The sequence below is a fragment of the Natator depressus genome, chromosome 1 (assembly GCF_965152275.1).
Source record: "Natator depressus isolate rNatDep1 chromosome 1, rNatDep2.hap1, whole genome shotgun sequence".
NCBI classification, from domain to species: domain Eukaryota; kingdom Metazoa; phylum Chordata; order Testudines; family Cheloniidae; genus Natator; species Natator depressus.
Genome location: NC_134234.1, coordinates 245,008,397 through 245,019,499, shown reverse-complemented (window position 1 = coordinate 245,019,499; position 11,103 = coordinate 245,008,397). Strand labels below are relative to the sequence as shown.

At 45.2% G+C, this 11,103-nt stretch overlaps 1 protein-coding gene across 5 annotated transcripts in view; it reads left to right on the top strand.

Annotated features, from left to right (window-relative positions):
* Window positions 1-673: 673 nt before the first annotated feature.
* AGK (acylglycerol kinase) overlaps window positions 674-11,103 on the top strand; it is a 55,516-nt gene continuing 45,086 nt past the window's right edge. For 2 of the 5 annotated variants that reach the window (XM_074939992.1, XM_074939969.1), the window contains exons 1-2: window positions 1,008-1,131; window positions 4,482-4,659. In XM_074939992.1, the coding sequence (XP_074796093.1) occupies window positions 4,550-4,659 (110 nt within the window). In that variant the 5' untranslated portion in view covers window positions 1,008-1,131; window positions 4,482-4,549. Of the gene's footprint in view, window positions 694-1,007; window positions 1,132-3,961; window positions 4,136-4,481; window positions 4,660-11,103 lie in introns of those variants that run through there. The other 3 variants (XM_074939975.1, XM_074939984.1, XM_074940000.1) reach the window with 3 other exon arrangements.

Sequence of the window (11,103 nt, the reverse complement as noted above, 5' to 3'; positions counted from 1 at the left end):
CAGTTGCAGTATTATTTTATTTCTCAAAAAAGTGATTCTATTTCAATTAATTTGATTGGGGTTGTATAGCTCGCAGGTGGGCCCAATTCATCCAGCTCCGGTCAAATTAGTGGGACTGTGTTGCCGACTCTGACAATTTTATTATGAGTCTATCACAGTGCTTAATTTGTGCAAGGGTTTGCCAAGGCTGAGCCTCAGCACCTCAAGGCTTGGCAATTCATAGCCCTGCTACCTTTGGGATTGCCGTGTCAGTTATGAAAGTAAAAAAATTGCTTGAGTCCTGGCACCTTTCATTACAAATTAAGCACTGCTCTAGCGACATTTAGTATTCTTTTTAGAGCCTCACCTCTTAGAGGCCTGTATGTGAAAATCTCAGCTATCATTAACAACAACAAAAATACAAGATACTAGCCCTCATGGGAGGGGGGCAAAGCTGGAAAACAGGAACGCTAAATGATCAAAAACCAGGAGGCAAATAAAAAGAACCCCACCTTGTATTATATTTTAAAATCTCATGATTTTTAAGCCAATCTCGAGATATGTTGGGGCTTGCCTCACAATTTTTTTTGCCTGCCTGGCATTAGCATTAGCGAGGGGATCAGCTGCTTTTCAAGGCCACCCAGGATATACCCCTATGAAAAAACGAGGAGAGCGGTTATTGTTGGGGGACCAGGCACCATAAGGTGGTGTGCGGTAAGTCATAGGCACAGCTGGGAAACCAGGAAAGGTGAATCCTGCCGCTTCCCCCATGGAAGTCAAGGGCAAACCCGGCACTGACCAGCCCAGACAGGCCCCCACCCAGAAGCGCTGGAGCTGGCCAAACGCCTGGCTGGCGGCAGCGCCCGAACGCACCACCTCGGGGCAGGAGGCTGGCCCCCATAAGGGCGCCACTTAACACAGGCCCGGCGGCCGAGGGCCGCAGTCAGCCCAGCCCAGCCCAGCCCAGCGCCCCGCTGACCCTTCCCGCGGCCCCGCCAGCGCCGCGCGGGGCGGAACCGAGCGCCGCGGGAGCTGTTTCCAGCGGGGACCGTGCTCGGGCGGCGGCAGGAAGGAGGCTGCGGCGTGTGCCCGGGCTGCGGGGACCCGGGCCCGGCTGCGCGTCCGAAGCCCCCGCCAGGCAGAGGCTGCAGGGTGAGAGGGGGCGGCAGGGCAGGGCAGGGCAGGGCAGGCGGGGGGAGAGAGGCTGCAGGGGGCAGGGCAGGGCACGCATGGGGCGCAGAGGCTGCAGGGGGCACAGAGGCTGCAGGGCAGGCATGGGGTGCAGAGGCTGCAGGGGGCAGGCTAGGCAGGCAGGCATGGGGCGCAGAGGCTGCAGGGGGAGAGAGGCTGCAGGGGGGCAGGGCAGGGCAGGCATGGGGCGCAGAGGCTGCGGGGGCACAGAGGCTGCAGGGGGCAGGCTAGGCAGGCAGGCATGGGGCGCAGAGGCTGCAGGGGGAGAGAGGTTGCAGGGGGGCAGGGCAGGCATGGGGCGCAGAGGCTGCAGGGGGGCAGGGCAGGGCAGGCATGGGGCACAGAGGCTGCGGGGCGAGAGAGGAGCAGGGCTCACAGAGGCTGCCGGGCGCGGGGGGCCTCAGAGGCTGCCGGGCGCGGGCGTTGGGTCTGGTAGGCTGCACAGAGGGCATTGGGCTGTTCAGTTAGTTGCGTGCCCCCAGGTATAGTACTGTAGAGAGTGTCTCTAATTTGTTCTTTTTTGCACTCGATGGTGAAAACCGTGTGTGGGGTATAGGCATTGAGTGCCTATATGTGGGGCCCTACCAAATTCATGGTCCATTTTGGTCAATTTCACGGCCATTGGATTTAGCAAATTGTAAATTTCATGATTTCAATGGTGCATCTGATGAAGTGGGCTGTAGTTCAGGAAAGCTTATGCGCTAATAAATATGTTAGTCTCTAAGGTGCCACAAGTCCTCCTGTTCTTTTTGCGGATACAGACTAACATGGCTGTTACTCTGAAACCGTTCATGATTTCAGCTATTTAAATCTGAAATTTCACAGTGTTGTAGTTGTAGGGGTCCTGACCCAAACAGGAGTTGTGTGTATGGGCGGGGGAGGGTCATGATACTGCTACCCTTACTCCTGCACTGCTGCAGGTGGCAGCAGCTGCCTTCAGAGCTGGGCAGCTGGAGAGCGGCGGCTGCTGGCCGGGAGCCCAGCTCTGAAGGCAGAGCCGCCGCCGCCAGCAGCAGCGCAGAAGTAAGGATGGCATGGTAGGGTATTGCCACCCTTACTTCTGCGCTGCTGCCTGCAGAGCTGGGCCCTCAGCAGCCACTACTCTCCAGTCACCCAGCTCTGAAGGCAGAAGCGCAGAAGTAAAGGTGGCATGGTATGGAATTGCCACCTTTACTTCTGCACTGCTGCTGGTGGGGCGCTGCCTTCAGAGCTGGGCACTCGGCCAATTGTCGCCGCTCTCCAACCGCCCAGCTCTGAAGGTAGTGCAGAAGTAAGGGTGGCAATACCACGACCCCCCTTAAAATAACCTTGCAACTCCCTTTTGGGTCTGGACCCCCTATTTGAGAAACGCTGGTCTCCCCCATGAAATCTGTGTGGTATAGTGTAGAAGCACACAAAAGACCGCTCTCATGTGGGGAGGCCAGATTTCAAGGTCCGTGATGTGTTTTTCATGGCTGTGAATTTGGTAGGGCCCTAGGTATATGGTATGCAGAAACAGAGAGCATTTTTATGGACCCGCCAAGGGAGGAGAGGATTTCCTCACCAGTTAGAGATGGTTAGGTGACCTTATAATAGTTTTCCTGTTGTGGAAAGCATGTTTGTTGTGCAAGCTAACTGTGCAGACGGATCTATCCCTCTATCAATAGGTGTTTTACAGCTCTTGGTCAAAAACAACGAGGAGTCCTTGTGACACCTTAGATGAGGTGAGTTGTAGCTCACGAAAGCTTATGCTCAAATAAATTTGTTAGTCTCTAAGGTGCCGCAAGTACTCCTTTTCTTTTTGCGGATACAGACTAACACGGCTGCTACTCTGAAACCTTAGAGACTAACAAATTTATTTGGGCATAAGCTTTCTTGGGCTAGAACCCACTTCATCAGATGCATGGAGTGGAAAATACAGGAGTAGGTATAAATACATGAAAAGATGTGAATTGCCTTACCAGGTGTGAAGTTAGTCTCACGAACAATTCAATTGACAGCAGGATACCAAGGGAGGGAAAATAACTTTTGAAGTGGTAATGAGAGTGGTCCAGACAGTTGACAAGAAGATGTGAGTAACAGTAGGGGGAAATTAGTATTGGGGAAATTAGATTTAGGTTTTATAATGACCAACTACTCCCAGTCTTTATTCAGGCCTAATCTGATGGTGTCCAGTTTGCAAATTAATTCCAGTTCTACAGTTTCACGTTAGTCTGTTTCTGAAGTTTTTTGGTTGAAGAATTGCCACTTTTAGGTCTTTTATTGAGTGGCCAGGGAGACTGAAGTGTTCTCCTACTGGTTTTTGAATGTTATGATTCGTGATGTCAGATTTGTGTCCATTTATTCTTTTGCATAGAGACTGTCCGGTTTGGCCAATGTACATGGCAGAGGGGCATTGCTGGCACATGATGGCATATATCACATTGGTAGATGTGCAGGTGAATGAGCCCCTGATGGTGTGGCTGATGTGGTTAGGTCCTATGATGGTGTCCCTTGAATAGATATGTGGACAGAGTTTGCACCGGGGTTTGTTGCAGGGTTTGATTCCTGGGTTGGTGTTTTTGTTGTGTGGTGTGTGGTTGCTGGTGAGTATTTGCTTCAGGTTGGGGGGCTGTCTGTAAGCGAGGACTGGCCTGTCCCCCAAGGTCTGTGAGAGTGAGGGATTGTCCTTCAAGATAGGTTGTAGATCCTTGATGATGCGCTAGAGAGGTTTTAGTTGGGGGCTGCAGGTGACAGCTAGTGGTGTTCTGTTACTTTCTTTGTTGGGCCTGTCTTGTAGTAGGTGACTTCTGGGTACCATTCTGGCTCTGTCAATCTGTTTCTTCACTTCAGCAGGTGGGTATTGTAGTTTTAAGAACGCTTGATAGAGATCCTGTAGGTGTTTGCCTCTGTCTGAGGGATCGGAGCAAATGCGGTTATATCTTAGCGCTTGGCTGTAGACAATGGATCATGTGATGTGGTCTGGATGAAAACTAGAGGCACGTAGGTAAGTATAGCGGTCAGTAGGTTTCCGGTATAGGGTGGTGTTTATGTGACCATCGCTTATTAGCACTGTAGTGTCTAGGAACTGGATCTCTTGTGTGGACTGGTCCAGACTGAGGTTGATGGTGGGGTGGAAATTGTTGAAATCTTGGTGGAATTCCTCAAGGGCCTCCTTTCAGTGCATCCAGATGATGAAGATATCATCAATGTAGCAGAAGTAGAGTAGGGGCGTAAGGGGACGAGAGCTGAGGAAGTGTCTAGTTTACTTGAAGGGAAAGGAAGCGGGGGTTTTAGAAGCAATAATATCACAGTTGTCTCTGCTCTCATTGAATTAATCTTGTTATTATTAGCTCATCACACTGAGACTTCCAAGTTCTCATCGTCCATCCTCTTCCTGCATTGCCCCGTGAAGATAGACATGGCCAGGGTGGTCAGAATGTTTAAAACCTTCAAGACTCACTGGAAGAAAACCACAGTTGGGGTCTGCTTGCTCACCTGGGGAGGAAACTGGCTCTATGGAAAACACTGGTAATTATTACCTGGCCTTAAAGAAGTACGATAACAATGAACCTTTGTCTGTATTTTTGCTAATACCTTTTGATGTTACATGTGGATAGTAGTGTAATTGGGCAAACATCTGTAAAACTTGAGAAGGGTGGTTATAGATAGAGCGGCTTGCTTGGGACCCGTTAACAGCCTACAGGGCAATGACAAGACTGAGAGGTTTTTACATAGGCATGGTTATCCAGAGAGAAGCTGCAGTAGCTTAGCTATAGGAAGTGTACTCCTCGGGGAATTCTGCACCAAAAAATAAAACACTCTGCACACAGTATTTCAAAATTCAGCATATTTTATTTGTCAAAATAACACAATGTAATCACTCTGGTTTTAATTATTTTGATAATTTATTTAAACTACAATACAACGGCTGGAAGCACTGGAGGAAATCCCCAAACCCCCTTGCCTAATAGTAATGTAGCTAGGTTTGACCCTTAATTTCTTATATTTATTAGTCAACAAATATATGCAGCCATATGCTCAGTGTTACATCATAGGCAACTGAAGAGCAAGTGAGGGCTGGGGAATCAAACCCACAATTTATATTGGCTACTGATCATCTCCAGAAAGGTCAGTAACAAACAGTTCATGGAGCATATTTTGATAGGAAATTTTACAGTACAAAACTTTAGATTCATTCTAATCACTAATGTACCATAAGCATTTATAAGACCATACTGCCCTTTACACCACTCTGGCAATGTAATGGAGCTTTAAAATGTTTACATCTGTTTTATACTGGGGGAATTCACAAAGACAATGGAACAATTCACTAAGCAGTCAGGCTGCAGCATTCTGCTCTGCCTGAGGGGACAGTTCCTGCCTCATGCCTACCTCCTCAGAAACACCCCAAAACCCTGCCCCTCCACGTCGAGCATGCTGCAATAGCAAGTGAGAGGAACAGTGTGTCTCTCTCTCACACATGACTGCCCAGCTCCCACTCCCCTCCCTGGCGGTGATTTAAGTCTCTACCGGACCAACCTGCCTGCACTGCTGGGTATGGGCGCCTGACTGCTCGTGCAGCTTCCCTTTGCTTCCCTTTCAGAAGTAATTTTTCTGCGGGGAAGCAAAGAAATCTGCGGGGGACATGAATTCTGTGCACCACAGTGACGCAGAATTCCCCCAGGAGTATCTGATACGTCAAAAGGGATTACTTTTTAAACTTTTTTATAATGACTGGCTCTTAAAAAAATATTATTCTTAAATTTCGACACAACAGGAATGCTTGTTTTCTATTAAGACAGGTACCTTCTATGTACATGGCTCAGTTCTCTTTGAAAGCATCATATCACTTTAAAAAAATATATCATTAATTCTTTGTCTTCCTTTTCTTCTGACATTCTGAGAAGCACTTGTCCTGCTGGAGATACTCTCCTTCAAGCTCACCTAAGTTTTTTAAAATACATTTTTAAAGCACAGGAAGCCCTTTGGGGTTATTGGTGGTCCCCTTCCATTAAGCCACATTCTTAAGAAGACTGCTGACCTTAACCTCTGACTTCCAGACTCAGTCATCCAATGGCTTCTCTGTCATAAATTTGAGGTAGTTCCTACAGTACCTTAAAGAGACAGACTAGTGGAGTAGCATGGATCGCCTCGGAATTAGGCTGGAGGAGAGAGGGATTTTTCTCCTCTAAGTTGTAAAATCCAGTCGGCCAAATATTTGTTGTTGTTTGAACGGCATTATAGCAATGAATAAAAATATAGGTCCTGCGCCTGCAAATAGTTTCTCTAGCACAGATTCCTGTGCCTGTGTGGATGTCAGCAGCACTCCACATGGACACAGTGATATGCCCAAGTGGATCTGATTGCACAAGTAGGATTTTCCCCATTATTTTTGTTATTAATGTAGTTCTTGTGAAAGGTGCCAAATTCACAGGCCTTGGAAACTTTAGTTCTATAACGGGTACAGCATTAGCCGCAGCATTTAAGCTTCCCTGCCTTGCTTTGTCTTGTGCTACCAACAGAACTGGATGGGCCACCTTCAGGAAGGATTTGCTAGTTCAGGCTTCATACTCATTCAGTTTTTGACCTCCCTACTGGTAGCTCCCTTACCAGAGTGTGGATAGGGCACTAACAGTATTTCTAACTACCTTATATGCAACTAGTGCAATTGTTATCTTCATCTGCATGTTAAAGTACTATTTTTAAGTGCCCATCAATAAGCACGCGTGATTTCAGCATCAGCACAACTTTAGTTCCCGTGATTGCATTCTAGATATGTCAGCATCTGCCATAGGCAAAATATTGTTTGCCTTTTGAAATAAGATCACCCGCTCCTCCCTCACCAACTAGGGCAACAGCATGTATAGTATAGTTTCCTTTGTTGCTCGTTTCTGTTATCTCTGGAATAAATGTTCCCCACAGGGCTCTAAATCCTGGACTGGTTTCTGAAAAGATTTAAACAGACTTAAATTTCAATCCCAATTTTTAAGATTACTGTTAACATGATTTCACTATAGTGCAAATATAGCCAAATGATTCTGAAGTGCTGTTGCTTTGGGGGTTGCAATTTGCTCCATCATCTCCCTGTGTCTTTTAAATCAGTGTGACAAGGGCTTAACTGTTTTTTCCCCCTAATGTTAAAATGCTGCCAAGGCCTCAGTGGAAAACAAATCTGCTTATACTGTGCATTATATTTTTCTTATTTCTTGTTCCCGGTTCTTTTTTTCTTCCTAGGGATATCCGCATTAAATCAGAATCTTTGTTTTGAAGTGTCAGTCTGCTTTGGCTGCTTTCTTCATGCCTAACTCTTGGGGCTTAGCTGTCTTCAGGGAAGTCACACCAGCAGAAAATTTGGCCCATAGTCTTTTCTTTGTGATAGTGTAATTGGTTACTGTGGCACTGATTGATGCCATGGAGCATGATGACTTCATCTGCTGTCACTGCTTATTCCTCACTTGAACGGAGGTTCTGATTTCATGTACACGCCTCCAATAACGAAAAGACCAATGAAAGAGAAATGTCAACTACACGAAATTATAAGTAGAAGTGTCTCTTCTTAATAGGTTGCCTTTCACAATTTTTCTGTGAGATGTCAGTGAGTCTTTGAGGCTGTTCCCCCCCCTTTCTTTCCCCAGAAGCAGCAGAAAAGCTGACCTTTGGTTCCTATGCGAAAGCTTTGCCCACTCTCCTGGGTGCCCAAATAGAACCATATTCAAGCTGTTTCTGCTGCATGGGTTGGGGGGGGGGGGAGGGCAGGCCTTGGAGAGCCCCTTGAGGGTGACTCCACACTCCCTCCTCATACAGCACAGTGGAGCAGTCCTCTGCAGCAATATTCAGGGAAGATTGTGGACAGCACAGGAATATGTGCCCAGTGGGTCAACATATTGCATGATCCACTGGCCTTCAGAAGGAGTGATGGGCCACATTCAGTACTGCTCGTCTTGTCTTGTCATAAGAGTAGCTGGCACAGAGAATTCCATTTTTCATCATGTGACTCCCCCGCCCCAAGACACATCAGTCCATTTATGTGAGCTTTATTCCATTATTATTTGTATTACAGTAGCACCTAAAAGCCCATGCAAGATCATAGCCCCCCTCTGCTAGGCACGTTATCTGCGTAGCAAGACACATCCCTGCCCTGAAGAGCTTACAGTCTAAAGCAGACAAGATGTGCTGCTTTAGACATATGGTGGAAGGGGAAACAGAGGCACAGAGAGGGAAAATCACTGTACTGCCTTTGGCCCACATGGTGTATTCTGGAGTACTCTTTTCTACTTACTGTACAATGCGAACATTTTGCATATGGTATATTTCATGCTTTAAATTGCAACGGATTTTTGTGCAGATGGTCCCATGTAATTACCTGTAACTTAATAACTAGTTCAGTTGTTTCTGAATTCATTCTAAATAATAAAATTTAATTGAGCAATTATTTCAAGTTCTGTAGTATGTCTACAGAGAGGTGATTATGTTGGACAAAGCACAAGAGAATATACTGTAGGGAACAATGCCACACAGGCAGGAGAGAATGGACAAGAAAATGTGTAATAGGTCCTTTATATCTCTAATCTATATAATCCTATTTAACTTTAAAAAGGCACTGTAAAGGTTGGTAGGCCTGAGAATTTCATATACTTTTCTCCACTTTCGTCTCTTTGAAAAGTATCTGAGATTCTCCATGTCTTCGTCTCAGAATCTTTCTCTCCCCTATAAATATAATATATATAAAATATAATGCTTTGGTGGGAAAAGACAGAACAGCTAGGACTTGAAAAATGTACCTAATCCCAACACATCCTAGCCCACCTGAAAAATATACATGTTGGCACACCCTCCTGAAATTAAAAGGAATAAAACAGTTGTGCACTATTTATTGTGTGCTGTTTGATTACAATAAATTGTCATTCACCTTTCTACATATGTTTTAAAATTTTGACTTGCTATCTCTTCCCCCTCTTCCCTCCTCCCCCCCCCCCCCCCCTTAAATGCCTTCATTTCTTTCTGGGCTTCAATCCACAGTATTGCTTTCAGAGCATTCGAAAACTACGAGATTTTCTTAGAAAACATGGGATTTTAAAAACACTAAATTTGGAGTATCTTTGGTTGCCTTTGGAGCTTTCAGCATTTAGGGCTCACGTTTTACATTTTTGCTACAACCATGAGAGCTAGAAGCTTAATTTTTTTTTTTTTTAAATGAAAGCTGAGATTCTCACATGGTTATGTCTCCAGGAATTGAGCTATAATGAAGAACACCAAATATCACAAGATTCACAATAAAATCGTGAGAATTAGAAACACTAATTCTGCATTTTCTATTCTATAATCATGCTTTATCTTTCCTTATGTTGTTTTCAGCATCTTTTTTTTCTCTTTCTTCTTCCATATCTCTTTCCCTACATTATGTTCATTACCTCCTTCCCCATATTTTCAGTCTCCTTTCTTCCACTCTAAAAATCTCCCTCTACCATACTTCCCTTTTCTAACTTACTTTGTTGGTCTCTCACCTGGCCACTCCCACATACATTAAACCATCACCTCACAACCACAAAGTGCTTGAAAATTTTGCTAGATTCCTGAAAGCCAGAGGACTAAACCCACTAGCCAAAAAGTGATATGAAAAATAATGGGGATGGGTTGTTATTCAGGAGCAACATCCAGCTGAGAAGCCAAGTGGTCCTTCCACTAGTGGTGGGGAGTCCTAGTAGAGTCCTGTCTGTAGACCCTGTTCACTTAGACCACCTTTCTTATTGGTCTCCCTTCCTATCACAGACCCTCTTAGCTGCTGCCACCGTGGGTTGGGGGTGGAGATGTCTCTGTACTATAAAGAACTATTTAAATAGAATGTTGAGATTTGTTTTTAAAAAATCCTGTTTTAAACATGCCTCCCCCGCTCCCCTATTTATGTGTAGAAGGGTCTCTTGGACAGGCCAAAGAGCCACTCTCTGTGAGGGCAGCTGCTTGTTTACTGTCAATTTTGACTCCACCATGCTTTTCCTGGCAAACACACTTCCTTAGGACCTGGGGAAGGGGCCTGCACCATCAAGGAAACAGTGAAACTGACTATAAACAAAGTGTGTCAAAAGCACAACACAAATAAACAGGAAAAAATAGAGGGGAGTTTAAAAAAACCCCTCTAATCTCTTTCGGTTTCAGTAATGTTGGGGATTACTTGTAACAAAAGTAGGCACAGTATTTTCACATGGAAGTGTGATTTTTTCAAGTTGATGCCCCTTTAACCTCCCTGTGTTTTAAGTTTTCCTGTCTACAAAGTGGAAATAACACTTTCCTACCTGATGTGGTTTTTGTGAAGATGATTAATTCATTTGCAAAGTGCTTTGAGTTCCTTGGGTGGAAGATGAAACATAACTGTAAAGTGTTGTTATTATTTATCTCAAAACAGTATTTCTTGTGCTTGAAAACAAGGCTTGACATAGAGATCTTTCTGGATCTCTGTGGAGCGCTATTGCTGGGGCAGGAGACAGAGAAGCCAAAAGATGGGTGTGAATTATTTATGTGTGTATTTAGTTTAATATTTTTTCCCATCCCTTGTCAGAATGCCAGATTTTTGTGGAAAGGAAAGATGGATATTCCTAGGAGTATCTTGAGCCTGTTGGGACAGTAACCTTTAAAATACCCCTTTGCTTAAAACTTGTCTGGTTTTTTTTATTATTATTATTACTTATTAGGCATTGTTTGTGGTTTCCTTGTTATAATCCATTCTGGCTTAGAACTGGCTTGTTTTATCTTTAGTGTGTTCTGATTTGGAGTACATTGTTAAAAATAGAGAGCTCCAGGTCCATCTATAGGGCTGTATAAATACAATAGAAAGGAATGCTAATCCTTAGGAAACTAGCTAACCTCTCCCAGATGGACATCATATGGGAATGGTCTAATTTCCAGGATTTCCCCATAAACCTCTAGGGGCCACTTTCCTTAGGGAGGAGGATGTGTCTTGTGGCTTCTGAGGAGCAG